Genomic DNA, 19,101 nt, shown 5'->3' on the forward strand with positions numbered 1-19,101 from the left:
CCCTTACCCTTGCCCTAACCCTTGCCCTTACCCTTGCCCTTGCACTTCTATGTTTATATGTCATTGTTATACTTTATTTATATTCTATTATTATATTCTATATTGTTAATATTGTTGTTGTTCTATGATATTCTATTCGTTCAGGATGGATACAATGTCTTTGAATTTCGGTAGCATGTTGTTGTTGTGATGGGAGGAAGAGGATGTCTGAGCGAAGTGGTGGAGGTCAATGTCTGACATGGTTAGACCCCATGGTAAATCTATGTTGGCAGTGCCTACAGATGGCAGTGGTGATGACTTGATCGATGTGTTGTGGTGACCCATATGTTGCTGTTGTTGCTTGGGTTGTTTGCGGTATGGATGGTGAAGATTGATCGATGACATTGATGATGACATTGATGATGATGAGGATGATGACTTCTCTGGAGAGAGACTTGATTTACAGGAGGAGGGCAATGTCGATGATGATGAGGACAATCCATTGGGTACATTATTTACATTTGGACATGATTCGTCCATGGTCGGGATGTCTGACATCTTGGCCGACTCGGTGAATGGATCAACATTATACTTTAGACGCCAGAATCCATTCTGGCCAAGTACATCTGATCCAGACTCAAATACATTCTTACTATGTGATAACTATATATGTTTGATTGACATGAGGTTAGTATGTTGATGTGAGTTGATGAATGGACAGATTCCAACACATACCATATCTTGAATCTGTTTGTGCCAGTTGTTTGACTTCTTCTTGTCCAGACCTAGCTGGTCCCAATGGGAGGTCATGAAACTATATACATCGGACTTGAGCGAGAAGAAGGCCTTCTCGGGAATGGCATCGGACAGGGTGTAGAAGACAACCTTCATGATGGCCGCCCAGGTCGGGTTGCGCTCCAAGATGGCGGGCTTGCCCTTCTTACACAGTATGCAGTTGTTGTTGAATATACATGGTTGGTTGACCACGGGTGGCTGGTGGCGGTGTGGCGACGCGGTCTTTTGCTTCTTGGCAGGGGGTGACATGTTTGGATGGCCTGGTGTTCCGGCCACCGCGGCCAGAGGGCTGCGTGGGTGTGAGTTGTAGTCCATCGAAGAGGACTTTGCGGCAGGCGATGATGAGCGCGAGTATGTCGATGATGCCGATGACAGAATAATGTTGACCTCATCATCCTCCTCATCAATAGATTGTCCACGGGGCACACATGACAGCGAGTTGTTCAATGAGTGTGAGTGGCCGTGCGATTGGTGCGAGGCGGTGGCGAGCATGGCATGGTGTGGGGATGAGAATGGATCATCCTCGTCTTCGTCTTCCAGCAGGGAGTGCACGCTGAACTTGTCTGGGCTTTGGAAGGGGTGGGTGGGGACGTAAGGGAATGACTGGTTCAACTTGGTTGGCGACGATGACGACGACGAGGAGGAGTTTGGCACACTGGACATTGAGTTGGTCGAGCGTCTGAATGCCTGTTCTCCACATGCCATTATCAATTCGATCGTTGGAATCTTTGTTGAGGTTGGTGTTGGAGGTGATGGGTGCTGGTGTTGATGATATTGTTTCTTTGGAACGATTTGTGGAGGACTGCTAGTGTCCTTGTCCTTGAACAATGTGAGTACCTGGCAAGCATACTCATCCTCGTTGGATTCCAAACAGGGTGATTCCCATGGTGAACTATTATTGTTATTGTTATACTTCATTGTTGTTGGATATTAATTAAATATTATATTATTAATTTATATATTTATAAGTTTATATAATCTAAAAAATAATATTTTGGAGTTAATAATTAATATTTAGTCAATGAGTGAGTGATCGAGTGAGGCCTTGATGATTGATTGATTGATTGATTGATTGATAAGAGTAGGACGAAAGGTAATAATTAATGTCCAGCCAACGACGACAATATTGTTGTTGTTGGATGATGGAGTAATAATAATAACACACACACACACGATAGAAGCAGCAGCAGCAACAACGACAACGAGTTATTTGAATGGTATCAGGGATGCACAATGGGAGGGCGCAGAGTCAGTTGGTCCAGCGCACTCGGGTCAATCAATCAGTGTTTTAACGTGATGAGTGGAGGGATGTGTTTGTTTGATTGATTGTTTGAGCGTGACGCTGATGCCGAGCTGGCCGTGTGATGGTTGTTGGCTGTTGGGTCGACAGGCTGACTGGTTACGGTTGAGTTTAAAATGACTTCTAAGCAGCACCCTGCAGCTGCTACGAATAAATGTGATTGTTTGTTTATGTGTGTGGATGATGGATGGATGGAGGGTGGATGGTGGATGGTGCTGGAACGTACTTGTTTCGGTATGTGCTCTCTGCAACTGGATATTAGTGTGAATGAATGAATGAGTCACACAAATGTGTATCTGTTTCCAAGATATATATAATTAAGGTGTTGTTGTATTGTGTTGTGTTGGTAGGTGGTGGGTGGTAGTTGGAGTCAGCTGACTGCGAATGTGTGTATGTATGTTTGATTGATTATATGTATGAATGTATTATAAATGTCGTTGGCGTGGAAATGGAAGAGTGAATGGGAGATATCGTTCGGAAGGCATAGAGATAGGGACTTGAAAGTGATGGATGGAAGGAGTGATTGATTGATGTGATGGAGTGAGTCTGTGAGTGTGTGTGTGTGATGGGATAGGCGTTTAAATCAACTCCTTCGAATAGTGATAGTGGTATAAGAGTGAGTGTGTGTCGCAGAATGATGTATATTCCAATACGACCCTTTGACTTGTAGAAGTGTGAATGGTGTATGGACGATGCGTAAGTGGCTCATCTGACTGACTGACTGACTAGAGAGTCGATTTAAAGCAGCCTTGATATCCATCCAACCAAGAGTGTCTCCAATATTCCCTTGTTGTAGTATTGGTCATTCGAGAGTGTGGTCAAGTGTGTGTGTTAAATCCTAATAAGGGCTGCTTTGATTGGCCTCGCCGACACGAACGGGTGGTCCTCGATGAAAATAGGCAGCTGGGGGTGATCTTACGTTCGTGATAGGTTAAGCTGGCCACTGGTGATCAGCTGACGCTACTTAGAATACAACTTTTATGTTTGGTAACATTGTGTGTTTATTGTTTGTTTGTAGACCTACCATTCATAGAGCAACAGGCCTCCAAAGGGTTCTGATTCACTCGGTGTATGATCCTAGGGTTTGTCAAAAGACTCTATCCCTACCTATCGATTCCAATTCATCATGATATTGCCACCTTTCGTAGTCGGTGTGGTGGCTTCTCTTTGATTAAAAGGTGTCTGACTGACTGGTCAGTGAGAGAGGGAGTAGAGGCCTAAGTGGCCCCCCTCACTAGCTCAGTCGCTCAGTCGCTCGCTTAGGTGTCATACTACATATCCATTGACTGTGGATCCTGTTTATAGTATCAGGCCAATTTCAAATAGAATATGGTGTAAGTGTGTCTGTTGCCTGATGTATAGTTTGTTAGTAGTGGCAGGTGGTGACATGTCAGCGAAAGCGACAAAGTGGAGTTAGGGTCGGAATGGAGAATGAATGAATTGAATTAGCGAATGACTTTAAGATTGGAAAGACTACAAATTCAAGATGGGCCCACTAGATTAGGGACTTATCCTTAAAATGGCATACAAGATTTAAGGAGATGAGTCTGGTATATACCAAATACCAAACGCGAAACACTATTTACAGTCAACTAAATAAGTAGATTGGTATTGGTATTGATTGATTGAGATTGTCCAGTCCCTACCTTACAATCAATCAACAACAACAAGATCATCATAATTATAATTCATTTTTAAGGAGATTTCCATATTAGTAACTTAACTAGATTAACCTTCTATATTGTTGTAGTCAAACATGAACTAAAGTTCTATCTTTGGGTTGTCTTGTTATGAACAATATTAATGCGAGGGTACGTCTGTGAGGGCAAGGGTTTGTTTGACATGGTCGTTTTTTTGTGTTGGCATTGGAGTCCGCCAAAGAGACAACTTTGTCTCAGATCACTACATGTAAGCTTGGCACGATCAGACATACATTGCAATCATATATATACATACAATGCTCTTTAGAACAGTTGTTAGACAAACTAAGAAGCATTGTAGTAGTGGCAGTGGTAGTACTACAATTGGATCATGTAATAGTAATAGACAATACAATCCATTGACATGGTGTTCATCGACATCACTTAGTCGGTCAATCAATCCATCAATAAGATCATATAGATACAGCAGCACATCATCAAGTCCTTCATCGTCTTCACAACAATTGTAAGCTTGAGCGAATGAGTGAGTGAATGAATGAATGATGGACACTAACACAATGAATGAATGAATGAATGAATGAAGATATAGTAATAGCGGTCAACATAAACAGTCACAGTTTCAAACACCTCAACAACAGGACCCAATAAGTCTACTGAATCGATCAGCGCCAACAACAGAGAACAGTGATAGTATGACTAGATTGACATTTAGTACGATAACAACGACGATATATCAGTTAGATACACTAAATGTGTTGGCCCAATTGATGGCCGCAGACACGACATTCCGTCAACTGATCTTGTACAGACTGCAAGTGATGCATGACGAACAACTTATTCAACATGCCATACTGCCCAACATCAAGCTCAAACGCAATCTGATCGCGATCATACAGAACTACATGCTCACACTCGATCCGGCTTCACCAGAGATGCGCAAGCTGCTGCTCGACAGTCTGCCGCAGTTCTTTCAACTGACGGTCGCCAGTGGATGGTACATTCTGCTGCCAATCGATAAGCGCGATCATGCCCTCCAGCAACTGATGCACAATCTATGTGTCAGTGTTGGTGTTGGTCGTGGTGATGCTCCTGAGGAGCTGGTGGAGATGCATTCGCCAGCGGAAACACCCGCCGCCACAGACCCAGCAACAACCACAACCACAGACACAGCCAGGGAGACAGACATCGTGTCCGATTCCGGACCGACACTTGCCGGAATGTTGGTGGCGTATTTGATGTGTTTGCAGAGGACAGTGGACACGAGGACAGCATTGTCTGCGTGTGGACCACGCGCGCCACAGGTGATCGACATGGCAACATCATTCTGTCTCCACGCCAACATATATCATTTGGCTTTGGTATTCTATAGTCATTACGCTCTGTTGTCAATGGTGCCACAGCACTCCACTGTGGCCGCCTTTGCAATGTATCACAGAGACATGCGCAACTCACCTGCCGCACGACACTGGCGCTCACTGCGGCAGACATTGGGCTTAACAAACGACTTGGAGATGCATGTGGCCACGAACTATCCTCACATGGTGCGATACATGGCGCGAATGCAGCCCTTCCTCGATGTGCCACTGGCCGACCTCAAGGCGACGTTCGCGCGCTCCGAGGCCCAGGTGGCGCTGGAGCAGAGCATCAATGAGATGAACGCCCCTGAGATTGCAAAGCACCTGGCCACTTTCAATGTGCTCAATCGCATCCCCCTGGACACGACACTCCTCGATCTGGTGCCGGCTGTCACGGGCCAGGCCTACCACGCCAAGACATTCATGCGCCTGCTGAGCAGCGCACAGTGTTCGGAACAGATCAGCGCCATACTCTTCAACCCCAACTACTTCCTGCGCCAGCTCACTTCCAAGGTGAGCACGCTCGAGTTGGCCATCCAGACGCTCAAGACACAGGCCCGCACTACATACGCCACATGCGCGCACATCATCGTCAAGATCATCGTGCGACTGCTCGAGTCGGGCACACACGACCACGCTCGTGATAACAGCCATGCGACACTCGGCCTGAGCATGCTTCGCCAAGCCATCAAGTACAACATCACATTCACACAGGAGCACTATCAGGAGATCAACAGGATGATGTCGATGCTCAAGAAGGTGAGCGGCTACAAGATCCCCGTGGAGCTGCACGCCCACGTGCTCATGAACATCGACTCGTCACTGGGCATGCTGCTGCGGCTGGAGCTGGAGCTCGAGTCCAATCCCGACCTGCCCATCGACTACGATCACCTCAAGCTGTACAGCGGCATACCCAAGAACAACAGCCACTTTGTCAGGCTGGGCCTGCGTCTGCTGCTCGAGTACCACACACGCATCCGAGGACTCCCGCTCAACAAGGAGACGCTGCTCTCGATTGATATGAGACGATTCGTCATGACCAAGAACACGGCCGACATCACCAACAGGGACTTGGCCGAGGAACTCTACGACTACTTGTTGTCCAAGGGCCGGCCCGACCTGGTGGTCGACCTGCTAGACCGAACATTCAGACGCGAGGGCAAGCTGACGGTGCGCATTCCCACAACAATGCTGTACAAGATCCTCGTCTCGCTCGAGACACTGGAACAGCGCATCAAGTTCTTTGGTCAGCATCACAGATACCGCACGCTCACTGGACGCTACCATCCTGAGCTCGAGGCGCTGCTGCGCACGGACGCCTCGCAGACCGGTGACCTGAACATCCACTTCTTCCTCGTGGAAGTTGCCAAACACAACGCCGCCCAACTGGAGCGTATCAATGAGACGTTGGTGCGAGTGGAGCTCTCTGCCGATGCTACCGAATTCATCCAAACATTCTTTGATGGCTTTGCCACAGACAGTCCAATGTTAAAACAACATCTACCATTACATCCACCAACGATTGGTGATAACTAGACTTGACAAGGAGGCCGCATAAGACATTGTCCTCGCTGGGCATGCCATCCCAGAGGAGGCTTCCACGACACTCCATATAAACACGCTTCGACCTCCAGTCATGACTCAATGAGTCATGACTTTGTGATGGACTCATTCCCAATGAATATCAACTTCTCTCAACCAATCAATCTATTGATCAAACTTGAAAGGCGGAGTGTTGGACAAAACTGAACCCAGCATGTGCAATAAGTTTATTCGTCTTTGTCGCGCAAGTAAAGAACAAAGAGAGAGATAGATAGATAGAGAGATCATCAGGATGAGGACAGTAATTGAAAGATACTATGATCAGTATTATATGTTGGATCTTAATAGGAAGACTGGCGAGGACATGTACGTCAATAGACACTCGAATGGTCTATGTGTAGTTGGTCTGGCACCAACACATCCAGCGTTGGCAAAGAAGATAACAAGATTCGAGTATACAAATGTCATTGCCAACAACTCTGTACAGGGCACACAGAAGAAGGGAGGCACGACCCTCCACAAAGACACTGTCGTTGCCCGACTCACATGCGACGACGGCACCGTCTACGACCTCTACAGCTGTATCAAGGGCAAGCTGCTCGAGACCAACAAGTACCTCTCGACCGACGTCACATCTCTTCAGACACAAGTATGTAGATACCGAACGAGGATGAGCGATTGAGTGTAGCGTGTAACTTACACATACGCACGCATGAACATCATAGGCTGGCACCAATGGATATCTGTTGATAGCAGAACCTTTTGAACGCGTGGACTACATGGCAAAGAATAGCGATCTGTTGTCATTCGATCAGTATCATCATACTAGGAACATCCCAATTGACAAGGGACCAAAGTTCCTCAAGGACATGGGCGATGACGAAGAGGCTACAGCTGCAGGTGGTGGCAATTAAGATAGCGAGCGAACGAGCGAACGAGAGAACATATGTTTATTCACAGGACAACGCTGATTGTTGTATATATATACAAGTAAAGTAGAGCATGCAATGCATTAGCTCATGCTATTATTATATTATATTATATTCCCTCATGCGCCAGCTTGGTGGAGTGCTGATGTACAGCTTGGATAAAGTCGCCTGCACTGTCTACTGTGTGTGTTGGTTGCATGCCGTGTCCAAGGTTGGCAATGTAGCGCTGAGTTCCAAACGAGCGAACCATGTGCTCGACCTCTTTGGAGATGACCTCGCTGCCACCGTACAAGACGGCTGGGTCCAAATTGCCCTGCAGTGTCTTGTTGGTGCCGACGAAGCTCCTGGCTGTGGCGGGGTCGATGGTCCAGTCGACGCCGAGCACGTCGTACTTGGAGTTGGCCAGCTTGGCCAAACCAAAGTTGGAGCCCTTGGCGAAGCAGATCATGGGGATGTCGGGGTGGACGGCCTTGACGCGCTCGGCAATCGTCACGAGGTATGGCAGACAGAACGTGTCAAAGAGGTGCGGCGACAGATCGCCCGACCACGAGTCGAACACCTGCAGTGCCTGTGCACCTGCGTTCACTTGTCCAATGAGGTAGTCGATGCATACGTTGGTCAACATGTCGAGGAATCGGTGAGCGTCCTCAGCGTGACGATAGAGCCATGTCTTGGCATTGTTCATGCCTGAGCCACTGATGCCACCACCCTCAATGCAGTATGATAGGAGGGTCCAGGGTGCGCCAGTGAAGCCGATAAGGGGCACGCGACCATCCAGACGCTGGCGAGTCAAAGTGAGCGCGTCAAAGACGTATTGAAGCGTGGCATTCACGTCCACGGGGTACTGGACACGCGACATCTCTGATGGTGTGCGCACTGGGTTGGGGAAGTGTGGACCCTTGCCTGGGATCATCTGGACCTCGAGGCCCATGGCCTGAGGCACGACCAATATATCACTGAATATGATCGCTGCGTCCAAGCCAGGATAACGATCGATTGGCTGCAGAGTGACCTTGCAAGCCAGCTCTGGATTGCGACACACTGTGAAGAAGTCTACATCGGCGCGAACCTCCTTGAACTCTGGCAAGTATCTGCCAGCCTGTCTCATGATCCAAACAGGAGTTCTCTCGACCTTCTCGCCTCTAGCTGCTCTCAAGAACAAGTCATTCTTAAGTGTTGGGAATACCTGGTTATTGGTTGTCATTGTTATTATATGTATGTAGTGTATATTTAAGTATTTGTGAATGTGATAGATTCATTGATTGGGGTACTTGTGAGTGTCATCTGATGACCCACATGACGAGTCGTTCGTGTGATCAGATGTATGAAAAACGAAGAAAATGATTGTTTGGGTGAAGATGAGGTAATAATGATGTTAATACCAAAGCAAAGGTTATATATACATTACATTCATAAAGATTAAAGTTTATTTCCTGGACAGGTTCGTCGTTGACTTGGACTTGCTTGTGGACTTGGTATTCGTGGGAACAGCTGGCTTTGCTGTGGTTGACGAGCCAGATGTCTTGGACTCTTCTTTCTCAAAGAATTGTTTGAAATCTTGAGACTGTGTAGCTTGCTTAATATATGCATCCAGGTCGATATCTTCATTGCCACCATCCTGTTCATTGCCAAAGTTCATTCCATCCCACAAGTCATCTTCGTTCTCAGCCTCAGCCTTGCCATCTTGAGGTCCACCGTCCATCTTACCCAAACCAAATTGATCCAATTTGATATGTTTGGCCATCTCATCTGGATTGAAGTTGAATTTCTCTGCCTGTTTCATCATCTGTCTGACCATCTCTGGATTGAAATCAAGTGACTTGTTGTTGTTGTTGTTGTTGAGGTAGCTATAATCGTCATCGTCGTCGTCATCATTCTCCTTGTTCTCCTCTTTCTCCAACCTCTGTCGCTCCTCTCTCTCCAACTCCTTCAATGATGTGTTGAAGAACTTTGAAGGATCAACATCACCACTGTCGCTGCCAAACAGACCGTGCATCACGGGACCAATGGCCTTGAACTCCTCGTCCAGCTGTCTCTCCTCCTCTGGCGTCATATTTTCGATCATCCTCATCATCTTCTCCATCTGCTGGTCCATTGCCTCATTCTCCTCCTCCATGTCGTGCTGAGAGAACTCCTCGCTCAGGTAACGGCCCATCTTGTCCATGGCCGCCTGACTGATTGGCTCGCCATCCTCCTCGGTTGGAGTGGTGATCTCGCCTTCATCCCATCGCACCTCGTCCACCACCTGCGACGGCCTGTTCTTGATGCGTCTGTCACGGTCCACCATGCGTTCAAACTCTAGGCGCGAGGATACCTCCTCACCCTCGGTCAGGATGCGGTCCATGTTGTTAACCAATCGGTTCAGGGGCTCCGCGCCAGTGCCCTCCTCGGGCAGGTTAAGGAATCCTCCCAACTTCATCTCGTATATCTTGTTGAGTTGGCTCTCCTCGGGATCCAAGCGCACCTTGAATCCAAGCTGTTGATCGAGCTCCCTCTCTTCGGCTTGGTCCTCGTCACCATACTTTTCCAGCTCATGGTCCTCAATGTCCTCATGCTCCATTAGCAGTTGATCGATGCTCTCCTCTTCCAGGTCTGGTTGGTCCTGGGTCGCCGGCTCAGTGCCAGTGTCTTCGCCATCGTCTAGTGACGCGCCCTTTCTGGTAAGGGCACTCCTAGTGTCCACGTTGGATGCATAGAGTAGGTCGTGCACGCCAAAGTCTGGCTCGCCATATATCTTTTGATTAATTAGCTCCTGCTCGTGAGCTGCTTCGTCGTCCTCGTCCTCGTCCTCATCCTCATCAGCATCCGGATTGTTCTTCTCCTCCTCCAAGAACTTGGCCTCTTCAGCCTCGAGGAAGCCTGGATAACGTTGCTTGACACTTTCCAGCACCTTGTCCACCAGTTGCTCGTCCAGCTTATCATACGTAGCCTGCATGTTCTCAGTGGTACCAATTGCGTTTGTAAGGATGTCGCCGTAGAGATCAGACACTCTGTCCAGCTCCTGCGAACGACCAGTCTCGTTCAACACCTGCACCAACAGAATACCCAGGTCCACGTTGACGGGATGGTCGAGCGGGAAGAGCAGGCCGAGTATCTTGTGTGCCGATCGGGCGAATGGCTCAGCCTCATGATACTTGCCATGGAAGGCCAAGTACTCGGCGTGATTGCTGTACGCAATGCCCAGCATCTCATCCTTGACCCATTGTCTGCGCAGTGCGTCGCGCTCGACGTTTGGTGCAGCCATCACAGTGTCGCGCCAGTCCACCTCGAGCAGATCGACCGCCTGGCGCGAGCGATTGAGTGCGTCGTCCATCTGGTCGAGACGCGAGTGTGACTCGGCCAGGTTGATCATCAGCGCAGCGTACTCGCGCAGTGAGTAGCCAGTGTATTGTGCACGCGATCCAAAGATGTTTCTAATGTACAACAATGCCTTGTTGTAGGATTCGAGCGACTCTTTCCAATGCTCGGACGACTGATGCTCGTAGCCAATGGATGTCATTGCGCGTGCCAGATTGGAGAACTTGTCCAACTCTTGTGATGAGAACTCCTTCTGATTGGGTGTGATGAGGAAGTCCAACGTTGCTGACGTCTCATAAGGTGGTAGTCTTGGTGCATAAGGCTTTGTATCCGTTGGCTTTATAACATTAATATTGATTCCTTCATCTTTGATGTTGTCCAATGGTGATGATCCATAACTACGTCTTTGTTGTTGTCCAATGAATGATCTATGTGATGATGTTTGAGTGACTATTAGGGAGCGAGTGATTGAGTGTGAGTCATCAGTTGATTGATTGATTGATTGATGCTATCATACTTGATGTTGATGTTGAGAATGAAAGAAGAGGAACACCATTGGTTATTGATAATGATGGTGATATACTCGGTCGTGTATTATAATGATGTCTGAGGAGTAGTGATAATGATGTTGTTGATGTTGATGATGACGCTGTAGTTGAGATAGATGATCTAGATATAGTTGATGATGCACATCTTTGTATATAGTTATAACTTCGTGATAGCATCATAGTACTAACTAACTGATTATCTGTTTATGTGATTGATTGCGCAACAAAGTGGGAACAATGAGAGGGCCGCGAAACAAACGAACGACTAATCAATCAATGTAGGGTGAATGTGTGTGGGGTGATCAATCACAATTGTGTGACAGGACTTCAGAGGTAAAAGACGAATGATTAAACAGGTGGGGATGATTTATGCGTTAAATAACAAAAGGAGCGTATTTATTGGTTGGAGGTGGCGAAACCAACCTGCTTGTTGCCGAAATCGAAGATGGCGTAGTAGGTTGAGATGAAGACGTCACCAAGGATCCAGAGTGGACCAATTGGGGCTGGGATGTCAATGCCCATGAAACCAGAGAGACAGTCGGTCTGACCCTGGGAGGTGATCTGGAGAACGTAGTCGTTTGGAGTCAAGGAGAAGACGCGACCAGCGAGGGTGAACTCGATGTTTGGAAGGGAGGAGATGGTGGCACAGTTGAGGATTCCCTCACCGTTCTCAATCTTGGCTCCGAGCTTCTTGTTCAAGGCGTTGATCTGGTCGACTGGACCGGCAATCAAAGACGTACCAGAGTCACAGATGGCGTGGCAGCCCTCAGCACCACAGTAGCCGAGAGAGTTTCCAGCAAGAGCAACATCGGCCATGGCGAACTCCCAGTAGGTCTCGTTGGTGAGTGGGACGTAGGTGATGTCACCGGTGTACTTGGTGTTGTCGATGGAACCGAAAGTGAGCTCACCACCGTTGTTACCTGGGGTCTTGGACAACCAGAAGGCGAAGAGTGGGTCCTGGACGAGTCCCTGGTTCATCATCATGTAGAAGACGGGTGGGATGTTGTTGACAGAGATGGACTGGAAGGCAAGACCGAGGATACCATCGAACTTGGCGAAGTCGAAGGCAATACCTGGCTCAGCGGTGGCCTCAGCGAAGAGCTGGTTCTTGACGGTGAGGGCGCCGACCTTGACGGTGTCCTGGGAGATGAAACCAGACATGGCACCAGATCCGTACTGGATGGAGAAGGTGGTTCCGTTGGCAACGTATGAGGAGGACTTGGATGAGTCGTACTTGGTGTGGAGGTCACAGGCAACGACAGTGCTTGGGCACTTCTTGGATGGGACCCAGAGGTTGGATGAACCAGTGTCGAAGACAACCTGGAAGACCTGGGCGGGGGTTCCGATGGAGACAGCACCGTAGTACTGGGCATCCTCGTAGTCAGTGATTGGGACGGTAGTGCCAGAAGCACCGACCTCAGCAAGAGCAGCGTACTTCTTGTGGAGGTTGGCTGGGATTCTCTTGAGAGCGTTTCTCGAGACTGGGCGGAAGTTAAGTGGGACACTGATGGTAGGAGAGAGAGGTAAAAGGGTATCAAAAGTGGATAGAGATAGAGAAGTTATAATGTTAATAATTGCTTAATTGCTTTGCTTATTGCATTATCTTTGCATTCGGAGCAAAGATAGTGATTTAAAAAATTGTATGGTAACTGATCATGTGACAGGATCACGTGATCGCTATCAATGACACGTGATATTTGATAAATAGATAGAGATACATACGTCAAAGCCTGTGAAACCACGGCGAAGCAGACCAACAAAGCGATAGTTGAGTATCTCATTTTGTGAGTATGTGTATATATGTTAGCAACAAGTTGTAGTATGAAATGATTGACCTGACTCGGTCATTCCTTTATCATCATCGCTTTCTCATGAGTGCTCCTCTGCGGCGCACACACCATCTCTGACTGACAGGTGCATTGCCCACAATTACCAAAAATCCCATCAAATGCTCAATTAAATCGAAAAAATTGCAATTGTCCTGAATCCACACTAATGAATAGTGTTTCGAGTTTTCCTACGTTCATTCCTCTAGGCTCTTTTTTTGAAAGCTATGTGTGAATCGGGGGCTTTATGAGTATGGTGGGGTAGTCCTTTTTTTGAGGCTAGAGCGCCAGCCCCTGAACGGTGAGCCAAAGGTGATGGTTAGAACGACCACCCACACAGTTCTTTGAGTTCCGAAGATGATCCTGCCGCTGAACGACTCCATAAGGGGCGGAGAGAAGGGAGGGGTTGGCCGTCATTCGTTCTTCCCGCCTACACCTCATGTTTGGGAATCAAGCGAGGGGGTTAGCCCATTGCTGGAGCTGCGGTCGCACCCAAAGGGGGGGTCATTTGGTCCAATGTCACCTTAATGATGGAAATTTCGACATCGCTTTATTGATTGTGATTCTTTATTGTATTGTGTATGTACATCCACACACATTTACAACTGTAGATTATTAATATTCCTCCCAAATTATAGGTCAGTCATCGACATCCAGGTTCCCGACCAATCTACCACTCTTGGGAACCCAAACTGTTGGTTGTTGCGTGTGTCGTGCCGCGTGTCTGATTGGATCGGTCAGTCAGTCGTGTGGACGCACGGACACAAGTATCTAGATTCTGAACCGCACTTTGTGTAGGTTATGTTAGATTGAGTAATCGCGATGACTGACGGACGTTTATTGAGTTGTAGATGTAGTAGTGGTAGTAGTTGTGGTTGACGACGATGATGATTCATCCTTTGTATCTGTAGTTGTTGTAGCTGGTGCATCAACAGTGACAGACCTGTAGATTAATATGTAGGCCATATGCCACTCGCCACCACCAAACAGCTTCTTGATATCCTCATTGTTGTGAGTGGAGACGATCGAGTCGTCAAACTTCATCCAGACATTGTCCTCCTTCTTGACCCAAGCGACATAATGGCCAGAGTCGGCGAAACGACCCTGATGCGTCAAGACGGCAGTCAGCTCATACTTGCCAGTGTCATTTGACTTGATGTCAATTGGTGCGTCAAGTGCTGTTGAGACTGCTGCTTGCTTGGTGTTGTCTGGCTTCTTCTCTGCTGGCGCATCGGCCATCTCCTCATCCTCTGGCTTCCTCTTTAGCGACGAATCATTGTAGATGTCGTCCATGATCTTTCGCTTCACGCTCAGCTTCTCTTTCAACTCTGGTGTGCAGAGGTCAAAGACATCCAGGGTGAATGGGAATTGGACAGCTCTGATGATCTTGGCCTTCACTCCAACGGTGGCAGAGTCGCGCGACTCCTTCACATCCTTCTTCCAGTGGAAACGCACAAACTGCACGTTGAGATATGGTGGCAGCTTTGTGATCAGGGTCTTCTTATTGTAGACAGCCTCGCGCTGGAGCGATGGCGAGAACTTGCTGATCTCCTCGAGCAATCCCTTCTTTAGTCCTTCGTGCAGGTATGACGTGTCGATGTTGATGTTACAGGTGAGCTTGAGCAGTGTCTCCATGCGCTCTGTGGCCTCTTCATTTGGTGCGTCCTTGCAGGTGTACACCTCCTTGGCCTCAACACCAAACAGTTTGCCAATGATGGACTTGGCCACAATTGCTGAATGAGGGGACTTGGCATCCAAAGTCTCGCCAGGTGCGGCCAACTCTTGTGAGTAGGCTGTCATCAATTGTGACATTGCCTCCTCTGCATCCTGTTGCAGATGCATACCTCCCTTGGATTCATCAAACTGAGGGAACAATCTTCTAAAGATCTAAATGATTATGGAGGATGATAAGTAGTTGATTGATTGAGTGATTGATTGGTTCAGTATTTCTTACACTTAGGAATGCGTATGTTGAGATTGGAGAGTTGGACTTGAGCATTTCATTGAAGAGGGACTGAGATGATTTGACAAGACCAGAGTAGAGTGATGGTTGAGTTGGTTGCTTGTACTTTTGAATGGTCTGAACGAGTTCAGGTACATTCTTCAAACACTGCAATGTAGCATTGAGGTAACAGGTGTTTCCAAGATTGAGCAGTCCCGCTGGGAGATCATACAACATTGAGTCTTGCTCCTGCTCTGGTAGATCCTCAATAAAGGTCACAGCCTGAGTAGGCTTCTCCAGCTCCAAAGCAGTACCCATCATCATCAAGTTCTTTCCTTCAGTCAAGTCCAAATCCTTCCACTGAGCATCATCCTTTAGTACTCCACCCTTGAATCCCATAACTATGTTTGGAGTAGATGGGCAGTAAGTATGATTGATTGATTGATTGATTGATTGGTTCATTCATTCATTCAAACATACTCTTTTGTCTCTCGACGGGTACCATTGTAAGAGAGAATACTTGGCTCTTAAAGACATTAATTGATTCATTTGGGTCTACATCAACCTCAATCTTTTCTTTGCCCCATTTAATGTTTACTTTAACCATCTTATATTGTTATTTGTATATATATATTATATCTATCTATTTGTGTTATTAAGTATGAATGAATAAATGAACTCAATGTTGAACATCACCCTTCATCATCACAAACAAAGTCAAACACATCATCAATCAAAGTTTAATTTATTTATTTATTTACAAATAATAATTCGAAAGTGGTAAATTGGTGGGATTTGCAGCGAAAGGGAGCGGAATAATGAGATATCATATCGTCAAACTTTGCATCTCTGTCATTATAACTATCTCTATTACTTATTATTACATTTACATACAATTACAATACAATACATACTTATATAATAACAATAATATGGATGCCAACAGTGTAGTATTACAGCCTTCTCAAAAGCATACTGCAACAGGTATGTTTATAGATTGACTGACAGAGACCAGACGAAGACGACAAGTTCTGAGACTGACACGCGATCCAACAAAGTGATATTCCTACATGGATTGATGGACACTGGTAATGGTTGGAAGACAGCAATGCAATCAGTTCAAATGGGTGGATTACAACATGTCAAGTTCATTCTACCAACTGCGTATGTACATGTTTGATTGAACAAGAATGAATGAGATGAATGAATGAGTAATTAACATTATATATATGTTTATAGACCAGTGATACCAGTATCAATCAATCTTGGAATGAAAGGAACTGCTTGGTTCGATATTAAATCGTTGGATTTGAATGGAGTGGACGACCAGGTCAATCTTGAGAAGAATAGAAAGGATCTCGAGGTGTTGATTGAGAAGGAGAAGAGTGCTGGAATCCCATCAGAGCGCATTGTACTTGGTGGATTCTCTCAAGGTGGTGCACTGTCACTCTACACAGTCTACCAATCACCAAACAAGCTTGGTGGATGTGTTGCAATGAGTGCATTCCTCCCATCACAATCAGTTCTTGGTGTATGTTACCATAATCCATCATTATTATTACATTAGGAACTGCGAGCCATTAGACTAACCAAGTGTATCCGGAAACAGAGAATCAGTGCTCATAACAAGGAAGTACCATTGGCAATGTTCCATGGAACTGCCGATCCAGTTGTCAACTTTAAGTTTGGGTAAGTCCAAACAACTTATTCGACGCGACACTCAATATGCTAATCAATCATCCAATCAAACATTCAAGCGAGGTATCATTCAATGCCCTCACTAATGTATGTGGAGTCAAGGGCAAGTTCACACCAATCCAGGGAATGGGACACAGCGGCAATGAGGCCGAGTTGAGGGATGTTCTTATGTTCCTCAAGACACAATTGCCACAGATCTAGATTGATTGATTGATGGCCATGGTCATGATGTATCATTAGATCATCCTGTGTGCCTGGATGTTCAGCTGATCGACAGTCGACAGGATAAAGCATTCACACGAGTGCACTTGAGCACTGACAACAACACCGACGACGATGACGAATAGGATTAAACAGTCTCCCTTTATAATTCAATCAAAGAGAGTTCGATCGATTTGTGTATCAACATGTTGTTACACTTGACTTAGACTGACTTGGTCGATGTCTTCTTGACTGCTGTTGATGCTGCTGCTGTTGGCTTCTTCTTCATCGCTGTCTTCTTCTTCAATATCTTTGTCTTTGGTTTACTCTCACTCAGTGGTGCCTCCTCTTCCTCCTCTTCCACTTCCTCTTCTACCTGCTTAGCTGGTGGTGCATTATTCTTTGTTTGTGTCTTTGTCTGTGTCTGTGTTTGTGTCTTTGCTTGTGTCTTTGTTTGTGTCTGTTGCTTCTGTTCTACTTGCTCGACTGGTGCTTCGGCCACCTGCTCCTCCTCCACTTCCTCCTCATCATCAGACTCCAACAGTGGATGTCCATACAATACAATGAATCTCTTGCAACCATTCTCCAATTGCTTAGCAGTCCTCTGCCAGAAGTTGAGCGCAATATCCATCTTCATTTTCTGTTGGATGGGATGAAAGCGAGTAAGTACATGTACATCATGTTAGGTTGTCGTGTTCCATGCAATGTCATACCTCATAGTTATCATTATGTTTCAGTATAAGGTCGCGGTAATAATGTTGATCGTCAAAGGTTAGACCTCTCTCGATGCGAGGTGGACGTTGCTTAACATCGAGCTTGACGGGGTCTGCCACGACATTGAGCTTTGCCAATGCCTTCTCGCTTCTCTCCTTATTTCTGATGCTGTTTGAGAACTGCAGGCCCATCATTGCATAGTTCTCGAGTGTAGTCTTCTTCATATCCCATCTTTGCTGTACCTCTTGACTGCCAAAGCGAACATTAAGTACTCTATTATGGTTCTGTTTCTTATTCTTTCTATTATTCTTCTTTAAAGGCATATTTAATAAAGTTTTATATTATATTTATAATTGTATCTGTATGTGAATGTATCTATGTATTTAAAAAAATGAATATGTCACTTGTTTATCAATTTGACGAAAGAGTTGTCGTTCGTTTTCTCATCACAAAGTGTGTTTGAACTTGTGAGTGCACCGATTTTTTTGATGTGATCAAAGGACTGACTCTTAATCATATATTTATTCTAACATCGCAATTTATTAAATGTGTAGTTGTAATTTGATTGTTATATTAACAAGCATATGATAACTCTTCACCCATATCACCAATGAAAGATAACTTAATTAAATGAATGAGTAGCAACAAACAACGTTATTCAATTATAATAGACAGTTACTACTTCCACGACAGAGAGAAGAGAGTTTGAATCGATCAATGAATGATCAATGATGGTAATTGGAGAATCAATGAACCTGAACTTAGGATACATCCGATCAATCAATTCCTCTAGTTGGGGACTTGGCTTCCCAAGAGTCACCAACAAACAACCTAGATACCAGACACCAGGAACATGGTTGGTTGATTGTGGCACACCCCACGCAGCACCCCTGGCCCAACCAACAATGATCATTCATTACAATACCAGGTGAACTTCCCCAAAATAACACACACCTGGATTCCCAAGCGATCACCAAACTTACCACACATTGGTGATTAATGGATGGATTGATGGATGGATTGATGGATGATGGATGAATCGGTCCATCCAACTTTTAGTTTAAGATAAGGAGGGAAGACCCTGGTCCTGGTCACTCAATGAATGAATGATCACTTTCACATTCATACCAACACAACCACCACAATCTATTGTATCATGTCAGATACCTTGGACCTGATGTAACAAGTTTATTAATATTACACTCACATTCAATCTATCTATTTCCAGAAATGCAAGCGAAATACCAGAGGTGCTTCTGTTTGATTGGAATGGTTGGTCTCCTCACTCACACTCTACTAAATAACCAACATCAT

At 46.1% G+C, this 19,101-nt stretch overlaps 9 protein-coding genes across 9 annotated transcripts; 3 read left to right on the forward strand and 6 right to left on the reverse strand.

Moving 5' to 3' along the window:
* Nucleotides 1–132: 132 nt before the first annotated feature.
* Nucleotides 133–1,692, reverse strand: SAMD00019534_009300 (hypothetical protein; the record flags this gene model as incomplete). Its single annotated transcript, XM_012902897.1, has 2 exons — nt 133–642; nt 715–1,692. The coding sequence occupies 2 exons, from the start codon at nt 1,690–1,692 to the stop codon at nt 133–135; spliced, it is 1,488 nt and encodes a 495-aa protein (XP_012758351.1).
* Nucleotides 1,693–4,502: 2,810 nt separating this feature from the next.
* SAMD00019534_009310 (hypothetical protein) lies at nt 4,503–6,626 on the forward strand (the record flags this gene model as incomplete). Its single annotated transcript, XM_012902898.1, has 1 exon — nt 4,503–6,626. The coding sequence occupies one exon, from the start codon at nt 4,503–4,505 to the stop codon at nt 6,624–6,626; it is 2,124 nt and encodes a 707-aa protein (XP_012758352.1).
* Nucleotides 6,627–6,963: 337 nt separating this feature from the next.
* Nucleotides 6,964–7,546, forward strand: SAMD00019534_009320 (hypothetical protein; the record flags this gene model as incomplete). Its single annotated transcript, XM_012902899.1, has 2 exons — nt 6,964–7,281; nt 7,358–7,546. 2 exons carry the CDS (start codon nt 6,964–6,966, stop codon nt 7,544–7,546), a joined length of 507 nt encoding a protein of 168 aa, XP_012758353.1.
* Nucleotides 7,547–7,670: 124 nt separating this feature from the next.
* On the reverse strand, nt 7,671–8,765 carry SAMD00019534_009330 (hypothetical protein; the record flags this gene model as incomplete). The annotated part of the gene is made up of 1 exon (XM_012902900.1): nt 7,671–8,765. One exon carries the CDS (start codon nt 8,763–8,765, stop codon nt 7,671–7,673), a length of 1,095 nt encoding a protein of 364 aa, XP_012758354.1.
* Nucleotides 8,766–8,987: 222 nt separating this feature from the next.
* Nucleotides 8,988–11,586, reverse strand: SAMD00019534_009340 (hypothetical protein; the record flags this gene model as incomplete). The annotated part of the gene is made up of 2 exons (XM_012902901.1): nt 8,988–11,308; nt 11,376–11,586. The coding sequence occupies 2 exons, from the start codon at nt 11,584–11,586 to the stop codon at nt 8,988–8,990; spliced, it is 2,532 nt and encodes an 843-aa protein (XP_012758355.1).
* A 216-nt stretch (nt 11,587–11,802) lies between these two features.
* Nucleotides 11,803–13,187, reverse strand: SAMD00019534_009350 (hypothetical protein; the record flags this gene model as incomplete). The annotated part of the gene is made up of 2 exons (XM_012902902.1): nt 11,803–12,910; nt 13,129–13,187. The coding sequence occupies 2 exons, from the start codon at nt 13,185–13,187 to the stop codon at nt 11,803–11,805; spliced, it is 1,167 nt and encodes a 388-aa protein (XP_012758356.1).
* An 882-nt stretch (nt 13,188–14,069) lies between these two features.
* Nucleotides 14,070–15,679, reverse strand: SAMD00019534_009360 (hypothetical protein; the record flags this gene model as incomplete). Its single annotated transcript, XM_012902903.1, has 3 exons — nt 14,070–15,119; nt 15,187–15,575; nt 15,655–15,679. 3 exons carry the CDS (start codon nt 15,677–15,679, stop codon nt 14,070–14,072), a joined length of 1,464 nt encoding a protein of 487 aa, XP_012758357.1.
* A 313-nt stretch (nt 15,680–15,992) lies between these two features.
* Nucleotides 15,993–17,070, forward strand: SAMD00019534_009370 (hypothetical protein; the record flags this gene model as incomplete). The annotated part of the gene is made up of 5 exons (XM_012902904.1): nt 15,993–16,158; nt 16,233–16,338; nt 16,414–16,705; nt 16,784–16,863; nt 16,932–17,070. Coding segments are annotated over 5 exons (783 nt in total), but the record flags the coding sequence as incomplete, so codon positions are not given.
* Nucleotides 17,071–17,296: 226 nt separating this feature from the next.
* Nucleotides 17,297–18,110, reverse strand: SAMD00019534_009380 (hypothetical protein; the record flags this gene model as incomplete). The annotated part of the gene is made up of 2 exons (XM_012902905.1): nt 17,297–17,713; nt 17,787–18,110. 2 exons carry the CDS (start codon nt 18,108–18,110, stop codon nt 17,297–17,299), a joined length of 741 nt encoding a protein of 246 aa, XP_012758359.1.
* Nucleotides 18,111–19,101: the final 991 nt, after the last annotated feature.

This window comes from Acytostelium subglobosum, assembly GCF_000787575.1.
Source record: "Acytostelium subglobosum LB1 DNA, scaffold: scaffold2, whole genome shotgun sequence".
Taxonomy (NCBI): domain Eukaryota; phylum Evosea; class Eumycetozoa; order Acytosteliales; family Acytosteliaceae; genus Acytostelium; species Acytostelium subglobosum.